Source organism: Magnolia sinica, chromosome 17, assembly GCF_029962835.1.
Source record: "Magnolia sinica isolate HGM2019 chromosome 17, MsV1, whole genome shotgun sequence".
Classification (NCBI taxonomy): Eukaryota; Viridiplantae; Streptophyta; class Magnoliopsida; order Magnoliales; family Magnoliaceae; genus Magnolia; species Magnolia sinica.
The window spans coordinates 1,467,796-1,487,403 of NC_080589.1; the positions used below are offsets into that span (position 1 = coordinate 1,467,796).

A 19,608-nucleotide genomic window follows, 5' to 3' on the forward strand; every position below is an offset into this window, starting at 1 on the left:
GGTTATTTATAATCTGTGCTCCAGCGGTGTACGTTATCAGTTAATCTTCCCTGGAAAGAGGTGTGATGTTCTGTGCGGAGATTCGGAAAAGCGTACCGCGTACCATAAAGAGACCTTCAAAATCCAAGCCTTTCCAAGGAATTGCATTCTTCTTTTGGAATCTCCCAATTTTTTTGTAGATTTTGTTCAGGATTTTGCTATTTCCTCCAAATTTCTCAGGAGATTTTTAAAAAACAGCCCAAAAAGACCTCTAGTTTTTAGTCCTTTTTGCCATTTGCGCCCCCTCCTTTTCAGTATAAATTGCTATCGTCGGCCAACACCCCATCATAGCCCTTCGTTTTCACAGCCCCATTTCGAAGAATCTCATCTTTTCTTCGTAACTCCCTTCGATTCCGCACAGACCCATCTCAGATTTTTCATGGAAGAGGCTAAGGGTAAGGATTTTGGATCTTTCATGACATCTTTTGGTGATTCTTGTATTTTTTTCCCCTCATTTTTTGGGCTCTGCTTTCCGTTTTTTTCTTTTTGTTGGGAATTGGAAGATTGCATTTGGAGTTTGAATCCTCAGATGGGTTGGACTTATTTAATTTATGGAGTTTTTGGTTTGATTTTTTTTTTAAATCTTTTTTTATTGATATCGTATGATTGATACATTAGCCCCTACTTTTGCTTCTTCTTCCTTTTCTCTCTCTCTCTCTCTCTCTTTTTTTTTTTTAATTTTTTATTTTCAGAATTATGAGTAGAAATTTTCAGATGGTTCTGATTTTGATACAGAGCAGCCATATGTTCTGTAGCTAGGATACTTGTGGAATCCCCCACTGTACGTGTGGTATGTGCATCAAATCCGAGCCGCCCAAGTTAGTGGACCCACTCTGGATGGATTATAACTAGGAAATTATGCTGAAAGGATGATCTAACTAGTCAATTGGTGTGCATCCAATGGACGGTAGATTGGAAGTCGTAAAGGTTCCAAATTCTACGATAAAGTTCTATTTATCAGGGGCCTATATTGTCTTAATCAATCTGATTTTTAAGTACTGGACAAATCTATAGTGGGCCCCACTAGTTGGGCAGTTTGGATTCGAGGCACATGATACATGTAGGTAGGGGAGCTGCCATGGCTAGAACACATGTGAGGTCACCTACGGTACGGACGCAATGTGCATCAAATCCGAGCTGCTTGAGTAGTGGGCCCACTGTAGATGGATCATAACTCGAAAATTATGCTGGAAGTGTCATCCCCAAATAGTCAATTGGTGGGCATCCGATGGACGGTAGAAATGGGCAGTAGAAAAATAATTCGACAGTAAGTGTCCATTTCTCAGAGATCAGTATTATCTGATCAATCTGATTCTGAGTACCCGACAAATCGACAGTCAGTCCCAGTAGTTGGATGGTTTGGATTTGAGATGCATGCTACATGTAGGTAGGGGAGCCTCACCTGTATCACAGCTACTGTGCTTACAGCTGCTCTATCTAGGATACATGTGAGGTTCCCCACCGTACACAAAATGGCATGTGCATCAAACCAACCAAAGTTTGTGGACCCATTGTACATGGATTATAACTCGAAAATTTTGCTGAAAGGATGATTCCAACTAGTCAATTGCTGGGCATGCGATGGACTAGAAACCATAGTGTGCCGTGACATTCATTACGGGGCTGTAAAGGCCGTTACGTAAAGGTAACAACGAAGGATGGCAACCGTTATACATTTCGGAGTCGTAACGGCCGTAACAGCCATTATGGAAAAAAAAAAAGACCCATAAAGGCCGTAACGGCCTCTTAACGGCGAGGCCAATATAGTTTCTCGGGTTTTTTTCAATGAAAATAAAAGAAACCATAATGGCCGATACGGTAGCCCGAATCGTAAAGTTAACGGTGGTGACCGTTACGGCCGCTGTAACCAATAACCATTACAGAATACCTTGCTAGAAACGCAAAGTAATAAAGTTTCCAAATTTGATGATAAAGTATCCAATTATCACAAAAGTATTGTCTGATCAATTTGATTGCAAGTACTGGAACAACCTATATAGTGGGCCCCCCACAAGTTGGTTGGTTTGGATTTGAGACACATGTTACGTGTAGGTATGGAAGCCTCAGCTGTATCATAGCTACTGTGCATACAGCTGCTGTAGCTAGGATACATGTTAGGTCTCGCACTGAAGGCATGCATGTGCATCAAATCCGAGCTGTCCTAGTGGGCCGTTTTTTTATGGATTATAACTCGTAAATTATGCTGAAAGTCTATTCCCAACTAAATAATTGCCAAGCATTTGATGGACTGTACAAATGGAAATTAGTAAAGGTCCCAAATTCGATGATTAAGTGTTTCTTTGTCAGAGGTCGGTATTGTCTGATCAATTTGAATCTGGGTACTGGACAAACATGCAGTGGGTCCCACTAGTTGGGCAGTTTGGATTTGAGGAACATGTGGGAGCCTCCTGTATCATAGCTACCCTGCATATGGCTACTCATGGGTCGGGTTGTCTTTTCTCTTCTTCTTCTTCTTCTTCATCTTACTTACATAGTTTTTCTTCATTTCCTGATACGCTGGCAGGGTGTGATGGATGATATGTAGCCACTTAGAAATTACTTTAAATTGCATACGTGGAATGCAATTAATTCAAATTAAATTGTTCAAATTATGTCTCTCTCTAGATATATCATGAACAGAAAATTGTGCTTACTCAATTATCTGTCTATTTGTTGCTGGACATTTATCGGATGGTTAAGAATTTTTATTTATTTAAAAAAAAAGGAAAAAAAAAGAAAAAGAAAAAGCAGTGGTCCTATTTCAACAAACAAGCGTTCATGAATTAGAGGTTAGGATTGCGTAACCAATCAAATTTTGGGACTATGACTTAGCAACATGGGTTCCGCATTTAATTGCTTTACTTTCTGTTAATGAATGCCACAGGTACATTTTTTTATGCCTGCATATTAAGCATCATACACCACCAGAAATCTAATGACTACCCTAGTCTATATGGAATATGATGCTCCTTTCTTTTCTTTTCTTTTTTCCTTTCATGGTTACATTTGGTTGAGGAATTTTAAGATTTTTGACCCAGGGGTATGGATAATATACTTGGGTTTTCAGTTAGTACAAGTGGTGGGCCCCAGTTCAGTGATCCAGATCATTGATCTGTTGGATCTCACCTCAGGTGGACCATCCCCTTACATCTACTAGATTGCAAGATCCTAGTCACCCGTCTTGAGCCATTTTTTCTGCTGCATGGGGACTGTTGCTGTATTTCCCTTCTTAACAATCTTTTTTCCCCTCTCCGTGGACTACCCAATGCACGTGATTTGCAGGTGGTTACGTGCATCCATAGGGAATAGTCGTCATAAAAAGAAAAAACTCTTTTTTTTAAAAAAATTTTAAAGATGCAATATTATTAAGGCCAGCGGCCAAAAAGAAAAGAGCACACGAAACATGAGAAAAAGAAAAAAGGAAGCAACAGGGAAAGCAAACAACTACAAAAGAAACCAAAAAACAACCCCAAACAAAGTAACACCCACCCTACAATCAGGGAGCCCGCTCCCTAGAAAACGTAAGGACTCGACTAAGGACCCCCTCAGCAGACCCTTCCTTATTTCTTAACAATCTACTTGATGACCACAAATTGAATAGGATTGTCCTATAAAGGAACTTGTGAGGCATGACCAGCTGTGGGTGCCATATGGACCAACAGTTTGGATCACTGAACCATGTTTTCCCCTTGCACAGACTGAAATCCCAAGGATGGCATGCACATCCTCAGGTCAATGATTTTATAACCCCTCTATGTAGGATTGGAATTCAGCTTTATTTCTTTGAGTCGGTGGAATTTTGAGGGGGGAATTCTCATATGGGTTGGTTTATTTCATGTAATTTAATTCTTTTCCTAGACTATTATTATTGATTCATTTGTTTAAATATAGTTTATTTATTTATCTCTTATGGTTGTAGGATTGCCATCATAGGCTTCATTTTGGCAATTTGTAGAAGTATTAGATGCTTCAATTGTTCTCTTAAGGAGTTTCTTATTGAATTCCTTTTCTTTTTTCATTCTCATTTCTTGTTTATGAGTATGTGTATGGTCGTGATGAGAGGGCTCTAGTTAAGGCATGGAATTGTCTTTGTGCATACTCAGTGTTCAAAGTATTAGTATCACTACAAGTTTCCCTCGCTAGGGATATGGAAACAATATCGATATCGCTGATAACCGGAAATGTAGGGAGATATAGGGAAAACAGTGGAATTTTTAGTAAAACTTCAGGAGATGCTAAAATACACATATTTGCATATTTAGGAATTTTAAAAAAAAAAAAAATGCAAAAAGAATGAATGCATAATAAGTTTCCATTTAATGGGGGCCTAAAAGCATGTGCTATCTTAAGAAATCAGTCCAACCATCCCATTTATCCCATCTTACCAGCCAATCATTCATCCAACCTTCCATCCAAACATCCATCAATATTACAGAATATCAACAACACGATATTTCGCCAAGAAATCATCAACAATTGGAAAGGAAACGAAAGATTGTGGTCTCAATATTGCGCATGTTGCGATAACGATAATGTCGAGATATTATTAATATTATCAATGACAAATTGAACATTGCATACAATCATGTGCTCATAAAGAAAAAAAAAAAACTTGAACTGGATTTTTTTTTAATAAACAATTTTTTTATGATATTGATACGTTGGCGATATTATTAAAATATCGTCAATACACTTGTTGTGATACAAGTGTCACCTAAAATATTGGCAATACTGATACATTGGCAATAAAAGCGACACCTGGAATTTACATGGTTGAAAATATTGGCAATTACATTGTTGATATTGGTACATTGGCAGTATTTAGCGATAAATTGATGATACCTGGAATTTCTGATACTAGTGTTATCGGTATCTCTACTCGCCAAGTTGGAGATAAAGATAATATCGGGGATATTTCGATAATATCAGAGATAATTCAAACAATGTGCATACTTAGATATTCGCATTTTCTATGGAGAACCATAGTTGTCAAATCACCTGGGTGACCCTAAGCGATAGCCCTGTGGTGGTTGCCTATATGGTCACCTGATGACTAGAACTGGTGACTAGTTAGATTATATGTTGTTTCTATATTTTTTGTGGAAAGCGATAGTTTATACTATGAATGTGGAGCTTTATGATCTTCCACCCAAGGATATGTAGTTTCCTTGGGTCCTGAGTTTGTACAAGTGGGCCTCATGGTTTAATGATTCAGACCATCAATTTGCAGGCCCACAATGGATGACCCATCTGCCAAAATCTCCTAAATGGACAATCTCAACACTTTTATTACTGGCCTGCAAACAGATGAATAAGAGAAAAAAAAAAATGAAAGAACGGTTCCTATTTCGTATTCAAATGAAAAATGGCCGAAGACCAATCTAGGAGAATTTGGCATCAACTGAAAAACTGCCAAGGACCAATCTAGGAGAATTTGGCACAATCTCTTTGTTAAGAGAGAGTATTTCCCTTTTTATTGATTCATGTATTATTTACTGTGCCACCTCAATGGTGTTTTTGATTCATGCATTTTTTTATCGATTCATGTATTTTTTTTTCCCTCATACCAGCCCCAATTAGTTGGTGTGAGGCTTAGATGATGATGATGATGTATTATTTCCCGCTTTACCCTAAAGTTATTCTCTGTGTACTTCACCTAAGGTACTTTGGTCATTGTCTTTTTCAGAAAAATATAAGTTCCTGTTTGGGTGCCACTTAGAAATGACTTCATTGCATTTTACTAATCATAATTATGTATTAGAGATCATGGTTGTTGGTTATAAAGATATTTTCGATTCCTACCAAAGAAGAAATATGATCTCTGACGCATAATTACAATTAATTGGGATAAACTCATTTTAAGTGGCACCCAAACAGGCCCTTATGATTCAGGATCAAAGTAGCCTTGTATTGAAGCCCTTCTTGGGCTTTAGGAGTCAGTATCAATATACCCCATTTCTTCTTAACTGTAATCTTATTTCCATGGTTGAGGATCATATAATCCTTCTACTATACATATTCTCGGATCAACAATTGTGTTGTTCCTCTTCATGTGAAGCTATTTTTTTATTTTTTATTTTTCTCTTGTATGTTGAGTATCATTGCTGGGTCCTAATTTAATTAGGATACGTAGTTATTAAGCAAGCTTTGGTTGAGTCAAAATAGGAAAGTGATTGGTTAGGAAATTTCCTTCTTAGACTTTTGGTGTTAGTAAGATTAAGAAATAAAGAGCCTTCTTCTATTTAAGGCTAGCTAGTACATACTACATACACAACATGTATGCAAAAGCTATCTCCTCTCTCTATTTCTTACTTTTGAATAAAGTTGTTTTTGTCTTTTAGTTATTATCTCTCTTTCTCCTCTCTACACTCTCTTCTTTTGTCTTTTATCTTCTCCTCTATGGATGCCAAGACCCTCCTCTCCATAGTCTTGCTTGTGCAATTTCTACACTATGGGTACACACGGCTTGCAGTGAGAGCTACGTTCTACTGTTTGTGAATTTACCTGTGGAAGTTCTCAGATAGATCAAATTCTTTTGGAGTGTTCATGTTGATTTATTTAGTCTTTCTTTTGTATTCTTCCTCTGCATCATTATGTTTAGTATCATAATGAATTCTATTTTAGTGGAAATTTGTAAATAAGTCCTCATAAAAAGAATCACAAACAAGTTAGGTTTTATTGTATTGGGCTATGTTTGATTGATTTTATTAATTTCTCTGTTCTTTGTCCTGTTCGTTTCTCAGTTCTGGAGTCCAAGGATGGAGCCATTGCTGTAGCTTCTGCATTTCCGGGCCATCAAGAAGGTAAGCAGTAATCAGTTCTTTGGCTCTTTGTATCTTCTTAGTCTGGTTTTATTTCTTCTATCTAGACAAAGGAGCTTCGCTAAGCGCACATGCATGTGCAATAAAGCTCATGTACACGCCACACATGTGCTAGCATGACACATAGGTGTGAGATCCAGTCATCAAGTTGGTCCAACCTTCTACATGTTTTCCCAGAAGTAAATTTGGTCCACTCAACATGTGGACCCGATATTGGAAACAAGCGGATATGTTAGAAAACTTCAGCAAAGTTTTTTCAGAGATGAACATTTGTTTTGCAGACTGTGGCCCACCTTGACTAGTGGATCAACTTGATTCTAGGGCTAGGGCATCAAAATAGTGTGGTGCCTTTCTAATTGAAGGATTGGATCCCGGACCTATTGTGCCATGCTAGCATATATGTGGCATTTAGATGATCTTTATTGCACACATGTGAGCTTAGCAAGGCTCTAGACAAAGGAATGCTTGTCTAAAGGTGAAATGAGTACTATGATTCGTTTTCCATTCCTTTCTTCTTCTTCTTCTTTTTTGTCAATTTCTTTCTTTTTGGTTATTGAAGTCTATTTTAGTTGTTCCTTAAGTGAATGAAATTGCGATTTATGGTTGTTGGCACTTAACATAGTTTTCTTTGGATCATTCAGCTGTGCAGGATCGAGATCACAAATTTTTGTCAAGAGCTGTAGAAGAAGCTTACAATGGGGTTGATTGTGGAGATGGAGGCCCTTTTGGAGCTGTTGTTGTTCATAATGATGAAATTCTTGTGAGTTGTCATAACATGGTTTTGAAGCACACAGATCCAACAGCCCATGCTGAGGTGACAGCTGTTAGAGAGGTAAGACGAGAAAGTATTTTCTCACATGAACGTTTGGTATATATTATATTCGTTGCTTTTTAGCGAGGCCCTTTCTTAATCAGTTCCGTTTTGGCATTTGAAATGGACGGTAGAAACATTGGCTCATTATCCTATTTGAAAATGGTTGAACCTGGTCTATAATTCTTCGAAGGTGTGCGCTCCATTGCTGCCTAGTGATGTGTTCATGGAATCCAACCCATCCATCAACCCCCATCCCCAAAAAATTAGCCAACCCCTAATGTAGGTGGGCCATAATACATGGAACATTTGGAGAGGGAACTCCCACCGTTGATTAGAGTGGGGCCTACCATATTATATATATAGAATCCAAGTTGTTTGGATATTCATCCAGACCAGATGACGGGTCAGGACAAAAAACCAGACTGTTTTATGATTAAGGTGTGCCTCTTTGAAATTCAAGGCTGGTTGTTCCCTTCCAGCATGTTCTCTTTGCTGTTGCCCCAGTTCAGTTTTGGATTGGGCTGAGTATCGAGCATTAGGGGTTTTTTGAGGCGATGCATTGGATGGATGGCTTGGATGGTGTAATACATCACGTAGGCCGCACAACTGGTCAGTACCATTGGAGTGTGCCCCATCTTCGAAATGCTTGTGAATACTTGTTCGGTGGCACTTTCGATTAAATGGCATGCCCGTATCTATTGTTATCCTTAGGTCTATGTTCGGATTCTATATTTGCATTGAGTGGAATGGCCTCTTTGCCACGTTGACCTCACTTATCTATTTCGAGACAGTTTGATGGCTTTTCTTCATTCTGCTCGATGTGGACTGGGTTTTCCACACTTTCCAAATAGAACCTGACAGCTCAGTGGACAAGAAACAATCTTGAACCAGGAAGTTTCAACCAACATGGAACATAAATTGTGCCTTAGCTTGACCTTTGTGATGTTAGGAACTAGGTTTAAACTCCACCGGAAGTGAGTCGACTCGGTTTCACTGGAGAACATGCTTCAGAGTCATGCTCCCACTTTGTTTCCTAGGGCTTTTAACACTTGCTAACATTTTGAAAGAAACCTATGTAGCCCAACCTGTTGAGAGTAGAACCTTTTTTGTTTCCTCAATATACCTAATGGGACTAATTCAAATAATCATTAACATGATTCAACTGGAATTTTGACAGATTGAGATCAGAGATGTAAAAAATGAAGCCTGTATTTTATTCCCTCCTACATAGCACATTCGAAAGGGACTCATCCTTATTTCCAAAATGTATATGTATGCATGATCAAGTGGCTTTCCTTGTGGAATCTTTCCACACTTCAAGTTGTTAATGCACTTCCTAACTGGTACCACGTGGAGTGCTAGTTGAGAAGGGAATGCTTGTGTATGTTTTCTTTTGAAGGATGAATTTTATTTTTTATTTTTATTTTAAAAGCCCAAAGGGTGAAATGAGAAAGCAGACGACAAAACAGACAAACAGAAAAGAAAAACTAAAAATACAACACCTCAACCCCCAGCTTAGTCACCCCACTCCCTAATCATGAAGAACACCCTGTTAACTATAAAAACCTAGCAATGACTATTATCCCTGAAACATCTTTCGTTCCTTTCCCACCATATGCCCCTCAAAGCTGCCAGCAATGCTATAAGCCATTTCCATTTGTCGGATGAAGAAGGAAAGCCACCATGCTAGGCCATAAAGAGCCGACTCAAAGAGAAATACTGATATGATGCTTTCCCAAACCCCTGCCACAAAAGGACAGTTGATGAGAAGATGCTCCACTGTTTCTTCACTTAGCTTACACAAAAGACAAACGGTGGGCAAGATCATCCCTCTCTTGTGCAGATCGTCCACAGTTAAAATTCTCGTGTATATTGTTATCATCATCTAGAGAATTACATTCTCGTCTCTTTTAATGATGAGAATTCTTGTGTATATTATCATCATCATGTTGATTTTCTTGTGTATATCATTATCATCCAATGTACTGGGATTCTGGTGTCTACGGAAACAGGAATTCTTATGGTAATTCCTTTACATAGGGGGATTTCTTGTATGTTATGTGTGGGCATATATCGCCGTCATCATCACAGCCTTGTCCGAGCTATTTGGGGTGCCTTTATGAATCTGTTTCTCCAATCGATAGGATTTGAAATAGAAATTCTCATTATTGCTTTACAAAATTATTTTTAGTGGACAGAAGCCTGTTTTAACTGACTTTCTATATTTTGATCTTATATTTTAAATACACTTACTCTATCTTGTAGTCAAAACTGTGTTAAACCCAAACTTTTCATCTTTGATTTTTTTATTTAAATTTTTTTTTTTTTTGGCATTTTCTTTCCAATCCCCACAAACCCAAAAAAAAAAAAAAAAAAACTCAAAAACTTTTGACTGTTTCCTATACCCCACATGGTATTCCATATCAAACCCGTCTAGTAGGTTGTCCACATCATGAGGATCACCGTTTGCAAAAATCGGCCATGTCCACTCATCGAATGAACCACACTTGTGTTTTGTTATTTATTGGTGTCTAGAAATTGTTTTCTATTGTATGGCCCACCTGTTGAGTTGATGGGTCTGATTTTTGTGACGATGCCACACAAACATGATGGAATGGAAGTTATTTGCTGGGTGGACTATAAATTGTGATATAACCGGTTGGACTTGAGACATTCCCATTATTGGAAAGCATACAATCCTGAACTCACATGCTCAGCAGGCTCTTCTGGTACATCATTTTGTAGACATCAATTGCTTGTAATTTCTCCTTTGTGGGTAGCAATCCATAGGTGTGCTAAGGTGCTGTGTGGGGCTCGACCTTGTTGACATGTGAGTCATGTTGATCATCATCTGGGTTCCTTGCTAGTTTGTGCAGCCTGCTACTTGAGCATACCTTTTATGCCCAGGTGTATCATGCACGGCAGGTTGTCTGGCAACTGCCCCTTCATGAGCCCACTTTGGTTGCTCTCGGTTTGGGGCCTGCATGTATGTCAGGCTGCATTTCATATTATGAGAGTGTTAACATGCAAGCGGTGTAAATGAGAGCCTCTTCCATGGCCGGTTTCAGAAGCCTGTATAAAATGGGTAGGTTGGATGTCTGGTGGGCTGATGATCTTAGAACGTCTGTCAGTCCGCCATTCAAAGCAAACCCCAAATTGTTGGGAGAAAGATGATGATGATGATGATGATGATATGAAGATGCAAATTCAAGATCTACAGATATAGGAACAAATACTGGTCACCAGGCCAGTTATTCTTTCTACAACTTGATTCGCTGGTTTTCTACTCAAAACCCAAATTGGATTTGGTCCTCTCTCTAACCATAATGCCTCTGCAGCTTCAGTCAGCATCAACTCGACGTGTGAAGATACCTTCACACTGAAATGGCACATAAAGTGACCACTTCCTCTATTTGTAATCATGCTGTGGAAATGATCTTTTGCTCATTCCGTGGACTGCCTGAAAATCCGTTATGGGTTCCGGGATTTGTACTGTGGGGCCCAATGATTTCGTGCCACAATTAGAGAATTGGTCATTCGAGCATATTTCCTTGGCTATTTTGGTCAAAAGGAAATGATTTTGAAAAATTACTGAGTCAAGAACATTTTCATCTCGGATTGCTACTCTTCTACGGCTGCTCAAATAGTTTGGGACATTAGATGCGTAAGAAATCTCAGAGATAGCGAGATTACTGAGTACATGGACCTCCTCGACTGCATCTCCAAGACCATGCCGCAGAATTCTGAGCCTGATAAGCTTATCTGGAGGATAGATAAGTCCAGTTTATTCACAGTCAGATCCTTATATTCTTATCTCTCTCCTTCTTCAAACCCCCCAATCTCAGCATCCCCCTGCATCTGGAGATACCCAGTGCCCCCTAAGTTTATTTGTTTTGGTTGGCTGGTGGACCGTAACAGAATCCTAACTATTGACAATCTCCGTAAAAGAGGAATGCAGCTCATCAATATCTGCCTGTGTTGTATGCAAGATGCGGAATCGGTGGACCATCTTCTGGTGCATTGCCCCTTCATTTGTCAAATCCGGAACGATTTTGGACAACAGTTCAACTTATCCTGGTGCATTCCAGATTCGACCCATGATCTCCTTTCGTCCTGGCACGGTTGGAGGCTAGGAAAACCCAGAACATCCATTTGGAGATTGGCCATTTTGGCAATTTGGTGGTCGGTCTGGTTAGAAAGGAATGATAAATGCTTCAACGATATGTCTTCTTCAGCTTCTGTGGTGGGGGCCAGGGCCAAGAGGCTGTTGGTTGAATGGGCAGCTAATGTTAAGGGATTGAAAGGCTATGACCTTTGTTTCTTAGGGTGTTAGTGTCAGTTCTGCTATCTCAGCAGCTCTGTATTTCTTTCTTGCTTTTGTATGCTTTCTCCTTTTGCCTGGTTTTTAATATATTTTTCCCGTTGCTTCTAAAAAAAATTACTCATCACAATCAAATGGAGCTGGCTTTCCTTGATTTCATCAACTGACAGAAAGATACATTGGCCCTGAGCTGCATCTGGAAATCAAAGGAACCCCATACCACATCAAATCTTGTAATTTACTAAGATGACCCAACACCATAATATACAAAGGAAAGCTTCACCCCTTTTCTGTCTTTTTGAAATAGCTTGCACTCACCCTTCTTGTGGGCCTCGCTTCTTTGTGGAAAGCGAGAACCTCTTTTTTCATGGAGGTGGGCATACCACAAGTACCAGGCTTTTGCAAACAACACGAGTTGGGCCATGTCTCCCATGGTTTTGCAAAACCTCCTTTCCCAAGAAGCCAAAGATCATGTTTCACGAGAGCAAGTGAAGTGCGTTACTCCACAAGCCCTTAAGAAGTTGTAGAAACAAGCTAGTAAGAAAGCAGCGACCAATTTATGGAACAAGGAGTTAATCAAGGGCCAGGATGATGGAAGAACCTAGCCGAAGCTGAAGTGTTTATTCTAGTTGTGGTTGTGGTTGTGTTCAACTATGCAGGTTGGCTGGTTGGAAGGATTTCTCTGTTGTCTCTCTTTCCCTTCTCTTTCCTCTTAGTAAAGTAGGTTTAGGTTAACACTTTTGGCGTTCTACAAGCTGGGCTTAAGGGCTGCAGTCAGCCGCTTCCCCTGTAGTCATCAGCTTGTTCTTGACAGCTCCGATCAGGTGTTCATAATCTGGAGTGAAAGGATTTGAACCTTTGCATGCTGGTACCAAAAACCATTGCCTTTTCATATAAAACTCAGCTCAAGCGAGTGACTCACTACTGGTCAAGTCAAGTCGGCTGGATCATCGTGTTGAATCAACAAATCAAGGCCAAGTCATGCTCTCAAGCAAGTTTTGGGGTGAGTTGGATCCAAATCTCATCGACTCGAGTGCACTCAGCTTAGTTTCAAGTTGAGTCACCAAGTTTTTCTTTTCTTTTCTTTTCTTTAATTTTTTAAAATTTATCAGGGGCCCGTGCGAATGCATACCCCCTCTACCACAAATTATGACATGCACTCTCCTACTTGAGGAGATGCTAAGTCGGTGCCCCTCCCAAGTGCAATGGAAGCCACTAACCTAGGCCATGGGCCTTCTTGATCACCCATTGACCCCGTCCAGCTAAGTATGCCTGACACCTATGCCTGAGTTGTACAACTATGCCCGACACCTGATGAGGCATCCCAGACACTGCAGTGGTCTATTTGCAGAAAACAGATGGGAAACCGACATCAATGCCTTACTTATTTTCAGCTAAGACACAGGTTCAAATCCTGTCTCCGCAACATCGTTTTTTGTTTGTCAAAAATCCATTTTTAGGTGTCAATCTGTTACCTAGTCATTAATGACTTCTTTTTTTCTTTTTCTTTTTTTTCTTTTTTTGTTTTGGGATGGGAGGAAAAGAGGAGGTTATTCCGTTTTTGGTATTAGTCCTAGTTTTTTATATGCCACGTGCATATAGAATCACTATCATCAGATACAATGCAAATAAGAAAAAATACGATCTTCCTCCTAAATGAATGTGCATGAGGCAACACTGCAGTTCTCTACTTCTTGTATTCTTCTTGAGTTTGGTGCAGTTTCTCTTATTGCCATGGAATACACATTGTATTTTGTAGTTGCATATGTGGCATAAAGGCATGCATGTGTTCTTGTTGAAGCTTGTGTTTCACATTCGTAGTATTTTATCAATTACATCCATATGAATCTCACGAATGGTGTGATACATGTATACTGTATAGGCATGCAAGAAACTTGGAAGGATTGAGCTCTCCGATTGCGAAATGTATGCATCTTGCGAGCCTTGTCCAATGTGCTTTGGTGCAATCCATCTTTCTCGAATTAAGGTGGGACACCATCCCTTCTCTCCTCTTTTCACAACTCGGTATTTTGTCTGAAAAACTATCCAGTTATGTTTTTGATTGGGTTTCACATGAACTGTCCTTGTAATGCAGAGGTTGGTGTACGGAGCCCAGGCAGAGGCGGCAATAGCTATTGGATTCGATGATTTTATAGCTGATGCATTGAGGGGCACTGGATTCTACCAAAAGGCCCACTTGGAGATCAAAAGAGCTGATGGTAATGGTGCCATCATCGCGGAACAAGTCTTTGAGAAGACCAAGGAGAAGTTTCGGATGTATTGATTGACAAATTCAAGGGCTGACAGGAAGGAAAGACCATTCTCCATGAATTTCCTTTATTATTCTGTGGTGCCACTGATTCTCCATTCCAAATAAGTGGTTTCATTCTCATCATTGTCATACATCATTTAGACTCATGCAGTCATTTGCAATACATGATCTTGGATTGCTGTCAATTCAGATTTTATATGGGATGAGACCATGCATTGCTTGCATTTTTGCTAGCCCTTTGTAGGCCATTATCTGGTGATCTAGACCATTCATCTAGTAGGATTGGCACATGCCAGAAACCCCAATGACTAGAGATCTTCACCATTGGATGCAGATTGCCTGCAACACCCGACCTCAGTCGTAAGCTAGTTTTACCAGCTCATGTAAGAGCATGAACCCAAAAATGAGGTGGATCCAAAACTCAAGTGGGCCACACAACAGGAAAAAGTGGGGAGAGAAATGCCTACCGTTGAAACCTGCCCGTGGTCCACCTTGATTTTATGTGCCATTCAAACCGTTCATAAGGTCATTACCACTGGGACGAACTGAAAACACGAAAATACTAGCTTGATACAAAACTTTTGTGGCCCACAAATGTTTCAACGGTGGGCGTTCAATCCCCACTATTTCCTGTCATGTGGCCCACATGAGTGTCGCAGGCAATCTGCATACTTCACCGTCCATGTAAAGGACTTCAACACCTTTGCAAGAGATTCGAGGATCACTGATTGATGGGGTTGTTTCCACATGATCCATCAACGGCGGGCTGGACCCCAGTTGATGAGTGATCAAGATGACCGAGTTGTAAGCAGCAGGATGAAGGAAGTGGGAGAGAGCGTGAAATTGCAAGCATGGATTAGAAAATACTCTTCTGAACTATGATGGCAAATGGGAGCATACAATCCAATGCAATTACGTTACAGAGTTTTATGATAGTATATTGGATGGTGAAGATGTCAAGATCTGATTGGTTACTTCATGATGGTCCATTTGGAATCCTTATCTAGGCCACAAATGGATGTGACCAAGGGACTTGGTTTTTATCGTAAGCTCTAAACTTTAGTTGGGGATCTGAACTCTTCGACAGAGAAATCTGGTTGTTGTTTTTTATTTTTTTATTTTTTGTTTTTATTTTTTATAAAGGAAATTAGATTTTAGTTTTTTTTTTTTTTCCAAGGGGGTGTTTGGATGCACCAAATTAGACTGATTAATCATTACATATCATGATATTTGGTGCAACCAAACGCATCCTTAACCATTTCAATTGTTAATGAATCGTTGCTACCTTAGTTTGAAAAAGATCGGCACTGGAATTGCTAAAGCTGTGTAGCAATGAACCTTTGGTCTCAACATTGTGGTTTTTTTTTTTTACACAAGCACTCACACCACACACATGCTCATGCACTCACACCATAATAAGATATCATGGCAATGGATGCTCGAACCCATGACCTCGTGTTGAAACTCTTGTGAGTTTATTACCTTTTACGGACAAGTGAATAAGAGTTGCAGAAACAACTACTACAAATGTGCTTGTTGCTCTACTAAGTTGTAAACCCACATCCAGGCCGTCCATAAGGTCAGCCCCTTTCTGTTCTCCTTGGAACCTTAAAATCAAGCCGATTCAAAACCTGGGTGGGCCACAACATGAAAAAGTATACCTAAAACATGACTTTTGGAATGGACTGGTTTGTGGGGTGCCCATTCATCCAGCAGGGTGCACCTTCGAAATGGATTGGCTGGAATATATATATATATATATAGAGAGAGAGAGAGAGAGAGAGAGAGAGAGAGAGAGAGAGAGAGAGAGAGTCGTGCGCACCTACGCACGTGCGCACTTTTGCACACGTGTCATGGGTGTCTAATCTGAACGGTCCATGTGATGCGGAATTCCATGAAACCCCATGTGACAAATTTTCACCCTGGTCTAAAATTCTGTTGGGCCATAGCAAAGAGAAATGCAAATCAAGGGAGGAAAATGTTTTCATTTTTCATGGGCCATCAAAGTTTTAGATCAAAGTAAAACTTAGGCCTGGGGGGTTTCACGAGGTGCTGCTTCACATGAACGGTTCAGATTTTGGATCCACGTCACGTAGGATGGGTTCTCAAAAAAGTTCGTCCGTAGTAGGTACGAACTGGTTCGCAGGTGAGCGTTTCCGTGTATATATATATATATGTGTGTGTGTGTGATCCTTACAAACACAATCTGAAAGGTTTTACTGATGTGCCGCTGGCATCCCCACCTACTGTTCCTTGTGGTGCCATCTGTGCTTTGGGTCAGGCTTATTTTTGGGATGCGGGATGAACATGAAGAGGCACACCTTGTGGAGGGATTGGATGTGGGCTGTGCCCCACATGAGAAGTACTGTAGGATAGGCCTCAAAACATCATAATCAAATTTTTAATTAATCTGTGTGTGTGTGTTAGAGAGAGAGAGAGAGAGAGAGAGAGAGAGAGAGAGAGCCCACTGGTTAGCAATACTTTCAAGCGGCAGCTTGACTGGTTTGAATCAAGAAAATTGAAGTGGTAAGAAATGCATCACATTGATGGGGTGATATGATTAAAATACAGTATCTCAGTTTGATTGGTCAAGATATGGAAAGTTTGCTACCCTTGATAGAAAATGCTATGAATCACTGACAACTACGTTTCTATGACACCCATTCTCAATAAATTGCCTTTGAAGATGTTGGAGCTGTCTCTAACCCCTTGTTAAATGAATCATACCTTCCACCTATCTAACTTAAATAATGAAGACTTGGTATTCAGCTTGTGCAAGTTGGGCCTACTTTTCCATGATCTAGACCATTTTTCTGTGATGGACCCAGTCTGGATTTCAATATCTCCAAGATCAGAAAATCCAAGCCACCGATCTTCGGCCTCCTTTTTATTCAATGTGGATTGTTGTTGTATTTATCCTCTTGACTGCACCAATTGATAAGCAAGCATTTTGCTATCAAGGAAGCTTTTAGAGCAAGGCCCATCCACAGTGGGGCCTGAAATGGTACCAACCGTCTGGATCACTTAAACATGGGCTCCACTTACACAAACTAAAAACCAGTGTCCCCATTAGCCCCATCATCATGCATGGATATCCCAGTCACTGAAAATCTTCCCAATTGATCCTCTTTGTATTGAATGTGGAAAGTTGCTGTAATTTCTTTCTTAACCATTTATTTTCAGGCCTCCAATTGAAGGGTTAGGATTTTCCCATCAAGACCATCACATCAATGTATCATCATTCCAATATTCTTTGACAATTACAACAGAAAATACACTGCTAAAATATTGACTAATCGAGAAAGACTGCAAACCCATTTATGATAATCAAGATACCGTTCGTCATGGCCCATTAATTAAGGGCAAGTTGGAATGAAGCTAAGGTCAAAGTACAGAAATTGTTTTAAAAACTTCCTTATTGTTTCGAGCTTGAATTAGCATAGATAATGTTACTCTAATTAGCTAACACCATTATCTATTTTTCCAAGATTGTGTAACTCATACTTGATTTTTCACGCGATCATTGTATTCATGGATCCTTCATTCGGATACTTCTTATCCCAAGACACCAAAATTCAAACCGACAAGTTGTTGATTCTAGGTAGAGGGATAAGAACTCTTGAATTCCCTTAAACAACGGTCTTCAACCGCCGTTTTCACCCTTTTTTTTTTAAAAAAAAATAATTTATAATTATGTTTTTTTTTTTGTTTGTTTAAAATCATAGTATATTAATAAAGTGGGAGCCACAAACAGAGACCTTGACTGACTTTCGGGTTGCCCGGGGAGAAAAAAGGCCCGGGAAGCCTATCATGAGGATAAAAAAAGCAAAACCAAAATATACAAGTAAGCACGGGCTGCAACCAGACTCAATCTGAGGAAAACTCCTCCCTAAGGTTATCAAGGCCCACTTTATCCAAGAAAATCGCATTTTTCCTCCTAATTAAGCGGCGAAAGCAATGTATGTCCCCACAATAAAACTACAGTGTTACTAATGTTGTAGTTCTATAATTCTGTTACTTTCGAAACTCACGAGTCAGCTCACTGACTCGACGTGTCGTCCACTCGAATATCTACAATGCACCATGGGCTATGCATTTATTCATTTCAAGTAATTGATTAATGTTACTAAACATAACTATTTTTAAATGCCTGAGTCCAGTCGAATCGAGTAAAGACGTGGTTGAGTCATTAAGTCAACTTAACACAGATTAACATAAATGCAATTGAGGTTTTGGGTTTTTTAACTCTGGTTAGTATGAATATGTTTACAGGGTGCTAATACCCTTGTTTGTTTGTTTTCTTACGGGCAACCCAGCACTACAATGGTGCATCACTTGGGTCATAACCATAGGGGCACAAGGGTCCATCCCTGTGATCAGGCCCACCCACGTAAGGAGATGTTTCATCACACAAATCAGATGATCCTAGCCATCAAATTGTAGGACTTAAACTGTGAGTAGTGCAATTTGTTTTAACCGTTCATTTGAAGGCCTCATATTAGAGGTTTAGATCATATGATGAGTGTCTCCCGATGGTGGGCCCAATGAATTCCATTCCAGATCATCATGACATCAGGAGTGAAATCTTTAGAATATTTGGGTGAACTTAGTAACACCACCATTTCTCAAATGGTGCAAAACTAACATAGTAGTCCAGCAATGGACTTTCTGCTTCTCCATGGTTCTATACTTGTAGGTTTGGAAGTCCTGTGCTGAGGTTGTAATGGTCATTTGAGATTCACGTGAGAGAGAGAGAGAGAGAGATGGTCGGAGAGTCAAAAGAAAGAAAGGGTGTAGTAAACGAAATCGGCGCCTGACCCGGCAACTTGCGTAGCGAGACCCATGCTCATGTTAGCAACTTGCGTAGACTCTCTCTCTCTCTCTCTCTCTCTCTCTCTCTCTCTCTCTCTCTCTCATCTTGTCGACGATGATCACCTCCAGCTTCTTGTGGGGTAGCTAAAGCTACAGCCCGACACTAATGCCAACCTCTTGTTGGGTATGACTTTATTAGCCATGCAAAAGGTGGGCCGCACGATGAACATAGACCAGTCCAAACGTACGGCTGTCTACCTACTCATGTGGACCACCGGATGGCCGGACGAGCCTGCTTTTCCCACCCAATGACCATCATGGCGGGGCCCACCTTTTGTAGGGCTCCGAGGTCTTAGACACTTGACATGTTGGCCCAGGGTGATGGGTTGTTAATCTTGACCATCCATTCAACCCAACCCCTCTCTCTCTCTCTCTCTCTCTCTCTCTCTCTCTCTCTCTCTCTCTCTCTCTCTCTCTCTCTCTCTCTCTTTCTCTCAATCTGAACCATACATTCTGTATCAAACAATCT

The 19,608-nt window shown here is 40.1% G+C and overlaps 1 protein-coding gene and 1 non-coding gene across 3 annotated transcripts; one reads left to right on the forward strand and one right to left on the reverse strand.

The window, feature by feature from the left end:
- The first annotated feature begins 66 nt into the window (after positions 1-66).
- LOC131231142 (guanosine deaminase) lies at positions 67-14,390 on the forward strand. 2 transcript variants are annotated; one of them, XM_058227235.1, is made up of 5 exons: positions 67-434; positions 6,783-6,842; positions 7,502-7,692; positions 13,878-13,982; positions 14,091-14,390. In XM_058227235.1, the coding sequence occupies exons 1-5, from the start codon at positions 419-421 to the stop codon at positions 14,277-14,279; spliced, it is 561 nt and encodes a 186-aa protein (XP_058083218.1). In that variant the 5' UTR covers positions 67-418; the 3' UTR covers positions 14,280-14,390. The 2 variants fall into 2 exon arrangements, with proteins under 2 accessions (XP_058083218.1, XP_058083217.1); XM_058227234.1 differs by lacking the exon at positions 67-434 and adding an exon at positions 2,377-2,488.
- On the reverse strand, positions 13,105-13,265 carry LOC131232191 (U1 spliceosomal RNA). The gene has a single exon (XR_009164809.1). It is a non-coding gene; the product is annotated as a U1 spliceosomal RNA (small nuclear RNA).
- Positions 14,391-19,608: the final 5,218 nt, after the last annotated feature.

Excerpts from the sequence above, each read along its gene's own strand:
- LOC131231142 (XM_058227234.1), top strand. The coding sequence starts at position 2,392 with ATGCAGTGGGTCCCACTAGTTGGGCAGTTTGGATTTGAGGAACATGTG. Across the intron at positions 6,843-7,501 it reads ATTTCCGGGCCATCAAGAAG|CTGTGCAGGATCGAGATCAC; the intron begins GTAAGCAGTAAT and ends TGGATCATTCAG. Across the intron at positions 7,693-13,877 it reads AGGTGACAGCTGTTAGAGAG|GCATGCAAGAAACTTGGAAG; the intron begins GTAAGACGAGAA and ends TATACTGTATAG.